This window comes from Pomacea canaliculata, linkage group LG13 (assembly GCF_003073045.1).
Source record: "Pomacea canaliculata isolate SZHN2017 linkage group LG13, ASM307304v1, whole genome shotgun sequence".
Classification (NCBI taxonomy): domain Eukaryota; kingdom Metazoa; phylum Mollusca; class Gastropoda; order Architaenioglossa; family Ampullariidae; genus Pomacea; species Pomacea canaliculata.
In genome coordinates this window covers 19,502,655-19,522,366 of record NC_037602.1, presented here as the reverse complement: position 1 = coordinate 19,522,366, position 19,712 = coordinate 19,502,655, and the positions used below count along the sequence as shown (strand labels likewise).

Here is a 19,712-nt window from a genome sequence, read left to right as displayed (position 1 = left end):
CAATGTCATCTATTGGTGTGTGTGAATGAAATATTTATGCATAAGAGGTGTGTATGGGCACGGGCACATGCACACTCATGCATGTAAACATTAATGTGCTTAGAAGTTATTTAACTGTCAATAAGAATAAAAAAATAGGGACTTGGTTTAAAAATGTACAACATTTAAATTTCTGTAATATTTAGCAAGGATTACCCTAATGTAAGGAAAAAAGAAAAATAACACTCTCACTTAAGAACTAAAACTCAAAAACACAAAATAATTTGGTGAAAGTTAAAGACTGATGTCCTAAATGTCATTCCCACCCCATTTCTCAAAGTCAGAATAACCCACATGAGCATTAGTTTTAAATGGGCGTTTTTTGCATCATAGCTACAAGTATCACTAAACAGTCAAATACATGTTTTGCATCAGGATTGAAGGAGGTAATAACTAAATTATTCCAAAGTCTTCATTTAAAAACTGTTGCAGCATGAGAAACTGAACATTGCAAAAGACCACAGAATAATGTTTCTTTGCTGCAGTAGAACACAAAATGCTAGTAAGACAGGCAATAAAAGTACTGTTCAGGTAAGGCTTGTAATGAGAAAAGCTTCTAATATCATTGCATCTGAAATCTTGTAAAATTTTGGGGGAAAATCAGCTACTATTATATTAAGAGTTATCAACAGATTTCGAACTGAACTAACAGAATTATGTGAATAAGACAACGAGAAAGATGGAGAAAAGAACAGGCAGGATTTGAATAACGGTGTCAACAACAATAACTGTGATACGTCATGGTACAATTATGCATACAATTTAATATTTTGACCATTAGTGTGTTACAACAATCACTTTCATTAAAAATATTTTATGTAAACATGCATTGTCATATCCTGGAGGCGCCAGAGTACACAGAATAAGCTGATCTTACTGGAAATGTTATTTTTGTCCAGCCATACAATTTGTACATGAAGACGGCAAGACCATAAGAAAAATAAATTACAAGACGTGACATGGGTAAAACAGACAACAGACAAAAATTGTTACAAGAAAATGTGTTGTGTACTGATTACACAAATCTGTGACTGTGTATGTGTGTGCATTAGCATAAGTAGATTAATGGCTGTTCAGAATCTAGGCTTGCAATTGAGCTAGAAGAATAGTAGTAATAATATCCATCATTTTCCTTTCAAACTTTGTGTAGTTAAAAATTATTAGATGTGCCTTAATTCAAATCAAATACAATTATTATATAATCATTCTTGTACCTGGAAACATAACCTTTGATCACAGCATAAGCAATTATGCACTCCTTGGTGTCAATAAGGGTTTCAGTCCTTAAAGAGTAGAGGCGGTTAGTTGAAGTGTGAATGAGAAAACTGTAAGGTTAGACTGGTGGACTGGCATTGCCTTATGCCAAATCATAAAAAAAGAAACTGTTACAACATCTTTATAAAATGTAGAAATCAGAAGAAAAGATTTTTGTAAACTCTGGCACCACATCTTCCCACTGAAAAAGGGAACCTGAACTTGACATCAGCTTTGTCAAGGCACGTTGGCAACTCAAGAGTGAAGTAAGGAAACGCTAGTGATGATTATTAACATGAAGACGTGGCTCTAAATCCATGAAGTGTACAGACATCTTTACCCACACCTCCTCATCCCCAACCCAAATAAAAATCTGATGCTGTAGTGTCTCTTTCAAATGTTTAAAGAAATAAACAGTTCATTTTTACTTTCTTCCCACTACCTGTAGCATGTGTGTATCTCCTACCTAATGAGGATTGTGACAAAGACATTGTCAGTTCAGGTAACAGATGTGCAGAAGGTTGAGGTGCATGCATTAAAAAGTTTAAAATGATGGTAGTTAACCGAGTCAAAAGATATATATGACCACTGTAAACAATGCTGGATTGGATTATGACCATGCCAACATCCGTAAACAATGACACACATGGCTGAAGCACACACATGACAATAATCAAATGACTAATCACTCACTTACTCAAAACGCACGCACAAAAAATGTGTCTAAACATCTATTCTTTGAACTGGATCAGTCACTAATTTTAGAGATCTAAGTCTTCAGCACTTGTGTATGGGTGTAATGCCAGTAATTGTCAATATTTCATTGTCCCTTTTTGGTCAAGTTTGATTGTAATATCTAATTTTACCCAGACTTTACTTTGGCACCCTTGTCTGGAGCATCTAACCCCACAGTATAACATATTTTTTTCACAGCCATTTCACAGAAAATGCTGTTTGATCAGGTTCTGTTAGGCTTTTTTTGTCTCTTCTTATCAAGCTGTTATAAATGTCAATGTGCTGTTAAGTTACAGAGAGTTGTTAACGCTGAACCCTATGTAACTTCTTCAAAGAAGTGCTACAGCTACAGCCGGAAGTGAGCTTTGGCATGTGCACCATAGGCAACACCTGAGTTTTTTTTTTTAGTGTTAGTATTTGATTCATGACTATTAAGTCATGATACCCAGTGTTAAAAGTGTTAATACTTGAATCATGACTTTTTCAGGGTCTAATACTTTTGCTGTAGTTAAGAGAGTGCTTGTGCCACCAGAGGGATTCACAAAAATCTAAACACGATCCCTGTTCAACTCTCACTGTTAAGCTGAAGAAAGCAGAACTCCTGCCCTAGTAATGCCTCAGTGAAGTAAACAGGAGGGAACAGTAAGATATGGGAAGTAGCTGATCACTTTTACAAAAGAAAATTTTACTCTGAAGCCAGGTAATGAGTATCATCATCATCTGCTGTCATCAAATGATTCCACCCTTCTTGTCTTCATGACCTGAACACACACCTAAAAATAAAAATAAGAACTTAAATAATTTAGTCACACACACAGTGCTATGATTACTTGACAATTCGATGCACTGATTATAACATGATGATAAAATTGTGGTTACTGAGTTGATCACTAGCTGTTTACATTAAAGCAGATAAAATATCTGTTTTTACAGCATCTCAAGTATTAAGTGGATTCTTGGAAGTCATTTTCAAGTGTTCTTAACTAACTGCATGAGTAATATATGCACACTGTGTATGCACTGTTTCATGCATGAGTCATAGTACTATAACTGCCAAGATGGGAGCTTGAAGGTGGCACCAATGTGAATTAGATTCAAAGATCTATTCTTCATTATCAGTTATGCCTCCGTTACTTCCCCATATATTTTCTCTCAGTTTTACGTTCCTTTTGGCATTAGAAATACACTTGATTTTCAGAATATGAGAATTTGTGTGGTCTGTTAGCTGTATGATGGTATTTTTCAACAACTTTCTAAGCTGGCATTGCACAGGGATTCTAAAACAAACCTCTACAATTCACCATCTTTATGCAGGATTCCTCCAAGAGGCTTCAAGCTTCTAGCTTTCAATAGCTTCTGGATATCCATGCAACCATCTACATTCTGGATACTTTGTTTCCACTAGCTGAGCGCATGACTGGAATTTTTTTTAAAAAGTTTCTAACCAAATATTGTGCATTTTTAATATGCATGTGCACAGTTATGTGTCACAGTTATGACAGTTTCTAAATTTATTAGCAAATTTTATGAAATCATCTGCATGTGACATTAATAGATGTGTCTCCACTGACATAGTCTGTGACATTTCCAATAATTTACAAAAAGTACAAAAATATATACCAGCAGAATACAAAATCTGAAGAAAAAAAAAATTGAACACGTGTGCATGTACTTTCAAGATTAAAAGAAAACTACCAATCACCAATTATAGAATTAACAAATAAAGACAGCAGTCAACATGATGCATCACTACCAGCTGAATGTGACTTTTAATAATAATTATAAAATGCATCATTTATCATTATCACATTACATGTTTCTGTGTCATTGATCTCAAATGGCAACAAATGGCAAACAGAGTAATATCATTATATACAATTCTTCAAGACCATCAAAAAGTCTATGGTCTGCCAAGAAGAAACAGAGGCCTGTTTGAAAACTGCAGGAAAATAAAATAAAATGCACATGCATAAAATTCTTATATTTTGTTGATCATGTCCACACACAGAGATGTACACACACAACTGGGCATGTCCATTTAAGAATAGAGAACTCCAAAAGGGATAACACATGCATAATATATTGCATGCTGTGCACATCTTGTATACAGCTCCAAAATCGTAGAAAGAGTAGCACCACAATGATTATATAAGAAAAATACATCACAGTATAAATATAAATAAAAAGAACTTTATACACTTTGCATTAGTGCTGAGAAGCACATGTCCAACAGTCATACACTCACTCATCCCAACTTTTGTTTGCACCAAAGAGATTCTAATATTAAAAAGTGCCTTATACAAACCAAGTGTATGATAATCCCTGTTTGGACTCAGCCAATATAAAACAAATAATAATAAAAAAAACCAAACTGGCTTATCTTACTAGCTTTAGGTTTCATAAAGTAAGATTAGAACAAATGGGGTAGATGGCATGCACCCTAAAATAGTTTCTATTTACCTCTCTGCCTTCCTTTTACCACTTGGATTTTATGAGTATTGTCCTGGACAACATAAGTGATGGCGCCAAAGAAAGGGGGAAAAAAAAACCAAACCTCCTTTAACTGGGATCAACAGTTTTGGAAACGAGGGGAATCTTACACCACTGTGTAAAAGGTGGTTTTCACACCTGGTCTCAATGCATAACACCAATAGTTCCAAAGTTATTTTCCATCGTTTGCAGTCTGTCAATCCATATCCCCCCTCCAAAAAAGAAAGGAGGTGAAACAAGTAGATGTGAAGGTAAGATGCAATGTGGCCGATAGAAACAATGCAGCCACCATGCCACGTTTGATCACTGTTTACACTATAGTGGTCAGAATTACCCCATTTCTAGTGTGTTAGTAATGATCACCACCTGTTTACATTACAGTGGTCAGCATTATGCCATTTCTAGTGTCATAATGAACTGGGCACATTTTGAGGGGTTACTAGCACACTCTCAAAGTCATTCTTACATATCTTGTCATATTAACAACTTTATTGCACATACATTGTAAAATTATCAAACTGCAGTATAAGTAAGTATTCTTACTGCCATAGTGCCTAAAGTTCAACCAGTTGCCCTCTATTGTCCAGTATCATGACAGTATATGACAGCAGTAAGCAAGGGGTTAAAATATTCTACAGAATATTATAAAAAGCCAACAAATATTAAAAAACTACCACACAAAACAAAATAAGTCATAAAACTTCAGCCAGGAGAAATATAATTTCTCCGATTGCTGCAGACACTAAAATATAATTGTATTTTATTATGACAGATATGTCTTGTTTTCAATGGTTGTATGTTGGTTATTAAGTTGTTGCTTTGTTCAAAACTCTGCAGTAGGACAGCTATCCATGAAATAAAAATATAAATATATTTTATATTCTAAATCTTTTGAGCATTAAGCTTAACAAAATTTGAATTAAAAAAAAACAACAAAATAGCATTTCCTAAACTTTTAAGTTCCTAGAAAAAAGGCCAAAATGTTATACAATAAAGAATAATAATAAAAAAAACCGTTATGGTGCCTTGCAAAAAATACAGTAGTGGGCTGCCATGAGACCAGCTCTGCAGCAAATATCTCAGCCAACTGCTAAGGATTTACATGTGAACAATCCTGCAGCAACTGCTTCCTGAAGCAGTCATTGGCCGTCCAACAAGACAATCTACCAATGACACCTGGTAGATTCTGTATCAGCTGCCATCAACTGAGAGCCAGGGATAGATGTTGAGCAACTTGCACTTTGTCACTCTGTACACACACAAGCAAAAAGTGTTTTAGCATAGCTGCTTTTCGCAAATGCGACAAACAACACTAATAATTTCAAATGCATGCAGTCTCCTGCAAATAGATGCCAAGAAAACAGCAATTAAAAAAAAAATGAATAAAGAATGCCAAACAGAGGACTCATAAAAAACAAAAAGTGCTGCCCATAACTTCATACTGTTGGAAAGGTATGAAACAGAAAGTAGACTGATAAATGCAGAGCAAAATGATGTGCTTAGTATCTGTTCGAGACAGCCGTGCACAAAAAAAAGAAATTCTCCTGCTAGTACATGTTCTGGTATGGACAAGAGTTCAAAACATCTCTGGTACATGACCTTGTAGAAAATAAGAAATGTTGTAACTAACTGCTTTGACTGAGTAGCATACAGAAGGTGCTGGCACTCAGACTAACAAGTACCACAATTTCAATGGTCTACTTATCCCATGAAATAAAAACGTTAAAACAAATATGGTTCAAAATATTATATGTCATTTACAGTTTAATTTCTTCGAGATTTTAATGTCTGCTGTTTCTATATTTATAACAAAATGTGATCAAGATCCCATTGCTTCATTCACTTCAAATTTGTTCATTTTTAAACAGGCCTTCTACTCTGGTCACAAGGTTATTTTCATGTCCTCTGATGCTTTGCTGTTTGCTGTGGCATGGACCATGATTTAACTGGGGGACAAGACTTCATTTCAGTGAAGTCTTTATTTTGATTGCGTACCCTCCATGCTCAGAACAGAAACAACCATGTGGACCAGATGTTAACAAAAGTAACTCAATCAAACTTTGATAAACAGGTGTCAAGAGGGAGCCAAGAGCTCTTTCTGGCTTGGTCCAGAGACAAGAGATCCTTTTTAGAGATATGAAGATTGAAAAAAGAGATGAACAGAGGCAAGAAAGAGAGGAGAGGAGGAAGAGAAACACAGAGAGAGAGAGGTTGTAGACAAAATACTTGCCGTGAGTAGAAAGGGGCAGACCCATTTCTGAGTTGTGTGTGGAGTGCGGTAATGGCGGCGGCCGGTAGTTGTAGACATATGTGTACATTGGAGTGTAAGTCAAATCACCCATGTTGGAGCCTGGCTCATCGTCATCATCTTCATCATCATTAAGATTAACAGCACCTCCAACACTTTCAACATATGTGGGTGGATCTGTGGAAATGCAGTTCATGGATCTGGGATTTGCAAGTTATATGAATACAACACATATTTTTATTTCCATGTCAAAAATTTATTGATGGGAAAGGAGGAAATTAAAACCTATCTATCTATCTATTCCTCTTTGTGCATCAGGTTGCACATAAGGCCTCAACCAGAGTCCGCCACCGATGTCGATCGGCTGAAACACGCTCTAGGTGACCCCATGTCCAGCCCTTTCCTTTCATCTCCCTTTCCACTGTTCTTCTCCAAGTTTCCTTTGGGCGGCCTCGTTTTCTTCGGCCGTCTGGAGTCCATCGTAGGGCGACTCTGGAAAGGTCTGCTGTCTGCTGGCGGAGCACATGTCCAATCCATCGCCAACGCCTTTGTTGAACCTGCGTGGTGATGGACTCGGTTTCACTTCTTCGGTGGAGTTCTTCGTTGATGATGGTGTTTGGCCAAAAGATGTTAAGTATGCGCCTGAGGCATCTGTTTTGGAAGACGTCAAGCTTGTTACTGATGGTTTTGGTCATCTTCCAAGATTCTGATCCGTAAAGGAGGGTGCTGATCACATTTGACTTGAAGATTCTCAGCTTGATCTTCTGGCTGATGTTTTTTGCCTTCCATGTGCTCCTGAGTGAGGCAAAGGCCTGACTGGCTTTTGCCAGTCGGGCTCGAATCTCCACCTCCGCATCCCCAGTGTTTGACATTTTGGACCCAAGATAGGTGAAACTGTCAACTTCCTCAATCTCTTCTCCATTTAGTTTGATGCTGTCTTGGACTCTGGCGTTCACTCTCATACTGTTAGTCTTTTTTGTGCTGACCTTCAAGCCAAGGTTTCCAGCTGTTTCTGAGAAGGCCTTTGTTTTTTCCTGCATGTCTTGGTGGCGGTGTGACAGCAGGGTAATGTCATCAGCAAAGTCCAAGTCTTCCAGTGCTGTTGTTGCTGTCATAGTCATGGTCCATCTGATCCCTCTCCTCTCGCTGTCGGTGGAAGTCTTCATGATCCAGTCCATGGCCAGGATGAAGAGGAACGGCGACAGAATGCAGCCCTGCTTCACCCCGGTACTGACGTTGAAGGGGTCTGTGAGCTCCGTGTCACAGACAACCTGGGCTTTGAAATCGCTGTACAGCATTGCAATGACCTGAACAAGTTTTGCAGGGACTCCGTAATGCCTCAGGATCTTCCATAAGGACTCGCGGTGGATGCTGTCAAAAGCCTTCTCCAGGTCGATGAAATTGATGTACAGCGGTGTGTTCCATTCGTTGCTCTGCTCCAGAATCTGTCGCAGAATGAAGATGTGTTCGGAGCAGGATCGCCCAGGGCGAAATCCTGCTTGCTGTGGTCGGAGGTCTTTCTCAAGAGTTGCCGTCAGTCTTGACAAAACAATCTTGCTGAAGACCTTGCTGGTGAGGGAAAGAAGTGTTATGCCCCTCCAATTATTGCAGTCTCCAAGATCTCCTTTCTTGGGTAACTTGAAGATGAGCCCTGTCTTCCACGCAACAGGGACCTGCCCTGATTCCCAAATTTGCCTGAAGATTTCAGTCAGTTTGGGAGCTGTCACATTCACGTCAGCTTTCAACATCTCTGCTGTTATTCCATCTGCCCCTGGTGCTTTGCCGCTCTTCATTGTCTTGACTGCTGCTGTCACTTCTTCCAGGCTTGGTGGGTCTGTGCAGATGTCAAGGTCTATAGCTGCTGGCTGGATGTCTGCAAGCTGAGGGGGATCTGGTCTGTTCAGAACCGACTCAAAATGCTCCCTCCAGCGCTGTAGTTTTCCTGCCTCTCCCTCGACGACATTACCGTTCACGTCTTTCACTGGCACATCACTGTTCTTAAACCCGTTGTTTAGCTGTTTGTTTATCTTGTACAGTGTCTTCAGGTCATTTTTACTTGCTGCATTTTCTGCTTCATCTGCCAGTTTCTCTATGTGATATCTTTTGTCGGTTCTTGTCATCCTCTTTACCTCTTTGTTCAGTTTTGCATATCTTTGTCTGTGTTGTTCCTTCAGGCGTTCAGATCTGGTGCTGTTGATTCTTTGTTTGGCTGACTTTCTCTCTTCTATCTTCTTCCATGTCTCTTCTCTGATCCACTGTTCTTTCTTTTTCCGTTGGAAGCCCAGTATTTTCTCTCCTGATTCCTGTAAGACTCGATTGAAGTCGTCTAAGGTCATCTCTTGTTGGTCTCCTAGTGCCTGGAACCTGTTCTTTACTTCCATAGCAAAGGCCCTTTCGGTGGCTGGATTTTTTAGTTTGCCGGAGTCCACTCTCTGCTGACGTGCCTGTTTTCCTCGTGATCGACGCAGCTTCAGAGAAACTGTGGCTATCACAAGAGTGTGGTCACTGGCAATGTCTGCTCCTCTGTAGGCTCTAACATCTTGAAGTGAGCTCCTCCATTTTCGGTTGATGATGACATGGTCTATCTGGTTCTTTGTGATCCCATCTGGTGATGTCCATGTTGCCTTGTGGATGTCTTTGTGTGGGAAGAGTGTGCCTCCAATCAGTAGGTTGTTTTCTTCACAAAAGTCTGCCAGTCTCTCTCCGTTGTCATTGATGCTTCCTATTCCATGTTTGCCCATGACATGCTCCCTGCAGGTGTTGTCACTTCCCACCTTGGCATTGAGATCGCCGATGATGAGCAACATGTCGTGGGCTGGAACGCTTTCTGAGGCTGCCTGGAGCTGATCGTAAAAAGCATCCTTGTCTTCTGCCTCAGAGTCATTTGTTGGTGCATAGCAGGCTAGCACTGTCAGCTTGGTGTACTTGGAATGGAATCTTGCTCTCAAAAGCCTGGGTCCATAAGGCTTCCATTCCAGCAGTGCCTTTTCCGTTTTCTTGTTGAGGAGTAGAGCTACTCCTTCAGAGTGCTGAGCGTCTGATCTTCCTGAGAACAAGATGGTATGTCCTGACGCTAGTCTCCTCTTTCCCGTGCCGGTCCATCTGACCTCACTGACTCCCAGGATGTCCAAGTTGTAGTTGTCAAACTCCTTGACTAATTGGAGCATCCTGCCAGTCTGGTACAAGGTCTGGACGTTCCAGCACCCACCCTCAACTTCTGCCTCGGCTTCAGTAAATCCGCTGTCGGGGCGCCAGCTCCCTTTCGGGTTTGGCTGTCGTCCGTCATTAGTCCAGTCTCCTGGTGTGCTTCATTACCTTCGCCATCTGTGACGAGTTCTCTGGTTTTAGTTTCTGTAACAGGATTTTTTTTACATGGTGGGGTTGTTAGCCCTACCACAACCTATTTTACCTCTAGGTGAGGTGTCCACCTTAGTCGCCTCTTACGACATGCCTGGCTGGATGGCAGGGACCCTATTCTTGCAATGCTTGCTAGGCAAGCATACCCCGGGGTCCCACAGGGGGGAAATTAAAACCACATAACAAAAATCTGAAACAAAATTGTACAAGCATGCAAATAAACGCAGAATAATTAGAATTAGACAACTCCCCATAATTTGTTTTTAATAAACATTTTGAGTTGGAAAAATAGTCAAAAACAAAATCTATAAATATATTGTACAAAGCAACATCCCACAAGTGACTGAGTAACATCAGATGGAGAATGATCTCACCTTCAAACGGTGGTGGGGGAGTGAGGGTCTCGCGGTATGGGGGTGGAAGAGGAAGAAAGGACATATCAACAAACTGCGCATGGGTCTCCCGGTAAAAATGAGACTGTGTAAAACTGTATGGATGAGCTCGCCTGTATGGAACAGTTCCAATTATAACTGGCAGATGAAGTGATAAGTTATATGCTCCTGGGATATGCAGCGCCACCTAAGTTTAAGAAAGAAACAATATGACTGGCATAATTTACTTCCAGAAAATAAGTACGCAATCACTTTAAAAAAAAAAAAAAAAAAAAAAAAATAAAAGACACGAGATAAACTTCCCCAGAACCCATCACATCAAAGTAATAAAAACCAGGTAAAAGCTGTCATTACAATCATTTTAATCTTGATCTATGAGGACATGATATTTTCATAAGCCATCTAAATTCATTAAATTTTTATATAATATGATTAGGGAAAAATAACCCCAACCTTTACGTAATAGTCGACCTTCATGACACAGCAGTTGACAATGGAAGGTGAGACAGCAGGAATTTTTAACAACTGAGAATCCCAACTGCCCCGAGTACCAGGTGCAATGGGAAGACCAGTAAGGACTGTGAGCTTTGTTCGTCGAATGCGTGACTTGCCACTGGCAAAGAATGCCTGTGTTTGGTATAAAGTGGCATAGGGAATTACGGTGCGGGATGAATGGTTGTCAAACTCAGCCGATATTGCAATTGACTCTCCTGTCAGAACACACAAATAAACCTCAAATATTCATTCACCAAGGCAAAAGACAAGAACCCCCTCCTACAACTTTGAAAAGAAACATATCAGGTAAGATTTTTGCAGGTGAGACTCACCAGGACAATAACCACGGCGATCAGTGAAAGAGGTGATGGAGATAGGCCCAGATGTGCAAAGCCAACAGCACAATGTCTTTTCAACACTATTCTCCACTTGGGTCTGAAATATTTCCGGAGTAAACATATATGTATTAATTAATGTGGACAAATGTGAAACAACATGCAAAAACTGAGTTTCTTCAATATTTGCTGATGCATAAAGGAATTTTAGTTACTGTGCGGCGAAACAATGAAACTCTCTCCCTTTCCATATCCACCACCTACCCACTATTGAATCCTTTAAAAGTGCACTGAAAATGCACCTCTTCCGTAAATATTAGGCTTAACACCCTTCCCTAAGAGATAAGTATTGTAACATATTCTTGAATATTAAAAAAATGACAAATAATAATGAAAAATAAAAGTGATAACATTAGTGGGATTATGTACACAAAATACAAAACAATATGTAAAGACATAAGTATAGTACTAAAAACAATGGAGCAAAAACTTACTGACTTAATCTTTCCAAAGAATTAATCTGATGGAATAATGAATCCATAACTGTATCTTCTATGGATCTGAGTGACTATGAGACAATTAGATGGTGAGGCTTCCACACTAGTTTAGTCCTTGTAGCTCCTTGAGGAGCATAGGCCGCAACAAAGGCTTCCACACAAAATGAAACATTATCCTTACAGTCTACAGCTAGCTCTATAAAATCTTTTCTTTGTACCTGATATTCTGGTCTGTTGATGTCTATGGGACTGATTACTGTGAAGGCTTTCTTAGTTTTATGATTGAAAGACCACGGCTTGTCCATCTCTGCCTTCAGCCAGTACCTGATGTTGCCATGCTTGCCTTCAAAAGATGTTGAGATGCCTCTGTTTGACAAAAGCACTTTGTAAAGTGAGTTTTGAACTATGTCAGTGATTGCATGCATGTATATACATCTATTAGCACACACACTCTCTCCACCTCTCTCACCATGAATATCTAAGAACTCCACTTCATGATAATTTCAAATGTTAATTAATCTTCTTACACCATTTATTCAGTGTTCCAGCCTATGTTTCAAACAGAGCTCTTGGTCTTGACAGCAATACCTTTTTTCTATGATCTGTCATCCTTGTATGCCAATCCCATTCACTCACTAGTTTGTCCCCGCTCCCCTGAAATATATTCCTCTGACCTATATTCTTGAAACCTACACATCCATGGTGACGCTCTTCCTCCCCCAACACACACACCAACATGCTGTCATTTGCTCCAAGAATCCTATAGACCTCTCAGCAAATAATATATCTTTTCTTGGCTTTTTTCAAGGATTTTCTTCTGCAATTTTTCACATCTTCTATGAATGTAGACAGCTGTGGCTTTTCTTCTCCTGGTTTCTTAAGTTCTTGACAGTGATCAGCAATCCTGTTCTTTCTCATCCAGGTAAAGTTGTTGTTGTTCCCAATGATGAGGAATAAGTCATGCTAAGCCCATGTTCCTTCCCTGATTTTAGTGCAATTGCTATCTTTAGGAGCATCCTGAAAAATTAATGAGCTTTGGCTGATGGCAACTGGAAGTCTAGGGCCATCCCATCACATTCAAAACCTCCTGATCAGATGTGTTCCATCATGCCTCCCTGGCTTAAAGACACTAAGTTCCAGTTTGCTGCTAACAGATGAGTGGTCATCAGGTTCATCAGCATGCTTCACTGGTATCCTTGGGTTGCCTCCAAGCCGAGCAATGTTTATCAACTGCCTCTGACACTTTTCTGGCATAAAGACATGAAGTGAGCCGCCAGCCCTTTTTTCTCAGAGTGCATGGAACTATCAAGATAACCAATGGAAGGAGGGATTCTAGGTCAAATGTATGTGTGTGTGTGTGGATATGTTTATATGTGTGTTTATGAGTGATACAATCTCATATCTAAAACATAAATGCACCTGCATACACAGACACACACACAGATCAACCAAATAATAGATTCTCAAAAATTTCAGCAAAAATATTCTTTTTCAATCTAAAGCTATCTTGAGGTCTTAGAGAGAAATGCAGAAAAGACAAAGAAAATTTCAAGCAATGATATGAAAATAATCTGGTGAACGGATTTACCAGATCAACCCTTTTTATCTGAGGTTCTGAAATAGGTAACTTAGGGTTTCAACTGTGATTGTAACTAAAAAAATAAGCAACAGGTCTTTTCATGAAAAATAATGATACAGCCTGAATTTTTTTTAAATGAAAGGAGTTTTGTGATTACACAGTTATAGCATGCTAATTGTACTATCAGTTGTAGATTTCATCACTTTTACAAAGTTATCCCTGAAAACTGAACATTATTTCCAGAGTTATTCTGAGTGGAAAGGATGAGAAAGTCTGGTCACATATTTTCTCCATCATGGCAACTGTGATGACAGCTTCGTTTTTTATGTTTTTTTTTTTTCTACTGTAGACACATTTTTAAAAGACACAAATAGGTCCAATAGAACAATGTCATGACCAGTGACTCAGAGGAATCACATTATCTCCTAGTCAAGGAACTTAAATCAGATGGACCATCATCTCTATTTCAGTAGAAAGCTTTGTTAACACTTAAATCATTTACAAATATTCCCTAACCATCCAACAAAAATAATAAGTGTTTAGAAAGCCTGCATAAGAATAACAAACTTTAATGCTTTCAGTTTTGAATTTAGTATAAAAGCAAAGAATGCAGAAAAGAAGAACATTATGCAGCCACCTGCAAAATATTTTAAGTGCAAAATTGTGGCTTCAAATTCTTCAGCACGTTGTTTTTCCTTGCTCTTCCAAAATAGACTGGTGCTTTCTTACAAGGTTGCTAACTCATAACTTTCCTGCTTTGTTTATATAATTTCCTAAAATCATACATGATAGCTGCCATCCAAAGAAGGAGTATTTGTACTGAATGAATGACTTCATCCAGCTTTTCCACCAAAATTTCCTTGCAAATGGATGCTTGGTACATCTTTACCAGGTGATTAAATAGGAGACTAAACAGAAATTCTGATGAACTGACAAGGGCATCATTTCAAATGTTTTGTTTGCACCTGCATAGGTGAACTCAGGAATCACTTACATAAGCTTTTTAAATTCTGATTGTGGAAAATGTTTGCTTTCTACTTAATGTTACTTTCACATACCATTCCAGAAAGAAAAGGGCTACCGATATGCATACTGTGCGACTGTTAACACGCACACATGCTGCCAGTCATACCAATTTTACTTTGTGTACAATAATGGAACCTTTTTTTTTTAATTACAAAAGTCTTTTTGCAATATTGGGGAGATGTTTGCGAGGTTGTTTTGTTTTATATCAAGCACCAAGAGGATAGACAAGGAAACAGTAGTACAGTACTTTGCAAACATCTCATTGGTGGGGAATGAGGTGATGATAGAAATAGCTGGAGAGGGAATGATCGAGGTAGTAATCAGGTAACCTGTACACTCAGGAATAGCACATGTAACAAGTACAATCAGGAATAGCATATATAACGTGCAATCAGAAATAGCATATGTAAGAAGTACATCCAGGCATAGCGCATGTCCACTCAGGAATAGCACATGTAACATGCACACCCAGCAACAGCACACTTCTTAGACCTATGTTTTAAGTGATATTGCTGTAAGAATTCCGTTTTGTGCGTTTTAACTAACTCAGTATGATGATTATTAGTTTTATTTTTATATTCACATTCTTTGTTACGGTTTGCCGAGACTAACAGCGGATCAGTTCGCAAGAGGCCAAGTGTTGGTCTTGGCATACAGACAGCAATCCACCTATACATGTCCTTGCTTGTATGTTATGATGTGTTATCCATCTGAGAAGTGATGTGAGTAGATATATTATTTGTTGTTAAAAGCTTTATTGTAATGTTACACATTTGTACAAATATTTATTAATTCAAGTAGAATTCAAAAGGGTTTGAATGAACATTATACATTTGTATATGTGTGTGTCCTTTTTACAAGGAGTCCAGGTTGTGAATGAAAAAAATGTTTCTTCCCTTACCCACATAAATGTTAACCACACACACTCATATGTATATAAATATTTACTGTTACTTTTATTGTCATTTAAAACTTTGATGCAATCAATTACACAAAACAGGTGTAAAATCAATGATACATCAAATAAATCTCAGTTTTCTGCTTCAGACTGCTAATGCGACAGTGTCGGTTGTCCTTGACCTAGATCAATGTTTGTCAGCTTTATGTCATTATGTAGACAATAGACAAATAAAAAATGTTCCCAGAACTACAGTAAGTAACAGTATTTTTAAATGCATTTGTAGCATCAAATATTTAAACAAATACCTGCAGCATAGCCTAAGACTATCTTATTGCGTCCTTTCTTTCTGACATAAATTGTTTTTGATTTGATCTGTTGATAAGCGCAAAGGTTATCCAGGTCTATATATAAACCTGATAACATTAATACTTGTATTAAAATTTTTCAGTCTACATAAATCTGTTGTTTTTACATAAATATTATTAAGAACTTTCATTCATATGACTCCCTGTCTAGTATCTGCAGAATTTCAATATTATGCATTTTATTTCCATGAAATTGTTTGTGTAAAATATATCCTGGAACATTAAACAGTCCTGCATACATAACCAATAGATTAGACCCCAGACTTATAAGCTCTTGTTAGCAAAAACAAACTATCAATGCCTGTCAATACATCAAGCTTCTACACAGCAGACACATGGCCTGTCAGAACTGCTCAATTACATGCATGCAGTGTTGCTAATCCAGCGGATGTTTGCTGAACAATATTTTGTGTATTTAAAGGGAATGTAATTTCAAGACACATGCTTGAGGTCTCATACTTACGCCAGAGGTAACTCAAATGAAAAATTGAATTCATGCCGACCTTCTGTAAGTGTGTCCCGGCCATCAGATATTTCTGAAACAAAAAAAATGTACAGAGGTGTACGGTTAAGGAAGTGTCAAAGATTTTGTTAAAAATTCAACAAAATGTACAAGAAAAAATACTTAATTTTCTGTTGAATTAAATTTGAACTTTAAAAAAATGAAAAGATAGCAAGTCAAGTTCCTTAACCTATCAGCCACAGAAGCAGTCAACTGTAAGTGGTTTAACACATGTAATGCATGCCATGTGGATAGAAGAGGCCAGTAGTCTTCTGGCACTTTCCATGATAAATCAGTACCTGCTGTTGCTGCTGCTGAACAGGCAGACGAAACTTTCTCTTTTCAAAGGCCTGGATGAACTTAAGCTCTAAAGCTAAGTATGTTAACCAAGCATATTGCCTTCATAGCACTTTCCCGATAGGAATAATTACTGATACAAAGCAATCACATTTATTATCAAAGACCTTTGAAATGATGAGTGTCTAACATCTTCTTTTACTGCACAAGAATAATAAAACATAATATCCTAAAGTCACTCCTCAAAACAAATTGTATTCAGTCTAGTGAATATTTTCTCAATAAATGTGACACACTTTTAGCAAACACTGGCAAAGCTGTTGCTAAGCCAGCCATTTTAAGGCATCCCCTGTATGCTTTGGACTAGTCTGTCATAAACACTGTAGTTTATACAGACTATCAACAAGGTCAAATGGTGAAACCTGTAACTTGTGCCTTATGTGACAATTAAAAAAGCATTATCTCCTGCAAAATCAGTTCATTCTTTCATACTATATCTGCAAAACATCTTTTTTCATCTTACATCTCAATGGCATAGTTGCTATTTGGTACTTATTTTTTCTCCCATGCACATAAATTTCCCTAAACAGAATAAATGAACTTTACATTTAAAAATGCCATTTCATCCTGCAAAAAAAAAAAAGCCTTATTATGCTTTTTGCATACACATAGCATACTTTTTAACCGATGTCATACTTGTCTCTTCTGTTTTCATATTTTGAGTGTCAATAAAAGTTATTATAGATTTTTAATACTTGTGAAAGGGACTAAGAGCCAGTATAAATGATTACAAATGGAGAACTAGTATTTCTGCCTAAATTGATGTTTTATGTGAAGTGATTTCTAATGTTACTGCCGGCAGACACAACAGTTTCCTGAGAAGGATCAATGAAGATATTTTGCATTTTGTATCTGTGCTGCATGAACATGGTTATTCTTAGGAGAGAAAAAGAGTTTAAATAAACACTTATAACTATACAGTATAGCTCCATCATCAGGGTCACTGAGAGCCAGTATGGGCTCCAGAGCAGACAACCTCTCCGGGCCCCTTGTAATTGTAATCATAAATTATTTTCCTAGGATATAATAATATTCTTACAGCTCGATTGTCAATATCTACATTTACAGTAATATAATATAGACAGCAAACTCAAACCTTTCTTTAAAAGAAAAAGAAAAGAAAAAGATGAAGGAAACTAGGTACAGTATCACCCCTTCTCTTCCTATCTCGTCATCGGCCCCCATCGGGCCGTCGATTTTGTGTGCCTGCATGCAGGACAAACAGACTGAGGCTGTCTTTTGTTGTTTCAGCAGTGCGACTTTTGAATGGGTTTATGAGTGAGATATGAATAGTTTTGTGCATGCAATTGTGTATGAATTTTAATTTTAATCGAGCTGCACCAGAATTGCCCTCTGGGACAAATAAAGTCTTATCTTATCTTATAAATGAACTTGAAACACATACTTGGCAAAAATTCCCAAAACCAAAAAATACTCTAAAACAAAAACTTTTGAACAGCGCAATGTTAAGTCTTGATGCATCTTGCCTTATCATGGTGCTTCTCACTTGGAGAAGTGTTAGCTAGTGTGAATCTTTCCTTTATTTATGCTTTGCTCTTCAGTCTGGTCCCAGCAATGTAAGAAGCTGTGTTTGTGTGAAAGACACATGTTTCTTTGTTCTATATGTTCCATATTAATTAAAGATGAGTTTGTGCTATAGCATTGCCTTTTTATTTTACTAGATTCCTTCCATCTTATTTGTAAGAAAAAAATGGGTGATATAGGTATGTGTATAGGAAATATATGTGGGGTTTTAAGTAACTTTCAACTTACATATTGATGACATACTGCATGGCCTTACTATATTTAGAAATGGAAAGAGTTTAACGGGCACCAATGTCAGTTAACATATGCTGATGATGAAGATGAAAAAGCATATATATATCAGCACTGGAGACAGGTTGATACTAAATTTTCAATGACTGGAAGATGATGAAAATATTCATATTTAATGAACAAAATTAACTCATTTTATTGTTTAACTGAACAATGACTAAATATCAGTTTTGGACATATCAAAATGGACATTAAGCTGAAGTTACTGAGTTTTTGCTGTTTATAACTATAATGGAAACAACGACTTTAGTTATAAGTAGTTATATTACCCGATATACTGTTACTGTGTTTAGTTGTGCAAATAATCATTTAAAAGGAATATAACTGTCTCATATCCATATCATCTCTGTACAGTTTATAAACATTTCGACATTGTAAACATTTTAAATTAAAATGCATGATTATATATGTAGCGTTAGTTCTTTGAGGTTTCTCTGCGAGTCGCCAGTACAAAAAAACTAGCAGGGTCATGGTCTTCAGTACTCACCTCCGCCAAACAGAACTTGGCGTTTAAAGAAATATTCCACCTCGGCATTGTAGTGTTCTGTGTAAGAGCCAAGTCGACTCCCCGTGCTTCGCGATTCGGTCCAGTGAACTTTCGCTACCCCACGCATGAAGATTCTCAAAGACCGCATCTTCATATCTCCTTTCAGTTCTACGATCACCTGTCCCAGTACTCGTTCGCCTGGATGAAAAACCGACTTATTGTCGGATAAAATAACTTCGAAACATTTCAACTTGCCCATCTTCACACACTTAGCACGGCAAAGAAGAGGCTGCGAGTTTCATATGCGCTGGCTTGTCATCTTCAGCGGCACAAATAATCGTTTGGAGTCCTGGAGATCCGAAATGCATTCTTTGTCAAGCCTATTTCACGCAAACTGATCTCTGCCTAAAGCAAGGCCTTCCACTCGCTGCATTCTTGCAGAATGCGATCGGCACCAATTACAAACTGGAGTCTCAGAACTGAGCAATGACGCAGATTCGCCCTCAGTGTAACTTTCGCGATTTAAAGAGATCTCATTTTTTTGTTTTTTTATCATAGATAAACAATAACTTAATAATATTTGTAAACTATTTCTTTAATCACATATCAGGCGAGTTCATATAATTATGTTGAATGTTCAGCCAGCTTCGCAGTCTTTGACAAAGCTGCACTGGCGAAGCATGGAACTCCATACTGCCAGTAAGAAGCAGCTGACACCTTCCCCTCAATCAGTGTATGTACTGTGCAAGGGATGGGGGAATGAGTAAATGCGTTTGTGTGAGTGCACCCGTTTTGAGTAGCATCGCAATTCCCTCAA

The 19,712-nt window shown here is 38.1% G+C and overlaps 1 protein-coding gene across 1 annotated transcript; it reads right to left on the bottom strand.

Annotated features, from left to right (window-relative positions):
• Positions 1-783: 783 nt before the first annotated feature.
• Positions 784-19,658, bottom strand: LOC112553542 (arrestin domain-containing protein 3-like). The gene is made up of 8 exons (XM_025220826.1): positions 18,896-19,658; positions 16,177-16,249; positions 12,061-12,208; positions 11,343-11,445; positions 10,969-11,225; positions 10,498-10,702; positions 6,749-6,943; positions 784-5,767 (listed from the first exon to the last, which is right to left on the bottom strand). The coding sequence occupies exons 1-8, from the start codon at positions 19,152-19,154 to the stop codon at positions 5,763-5,765; spliced, it is 1,245 nt and encodes a 414-aa protein (XP_025076611.1). The 5' UTR covers positions 19,155-19,658; the 3' UTR covers positions 784-5,762.
• Between the last annotated feature and the right edge of the window lie 54 nt (positions 19,659-19,712).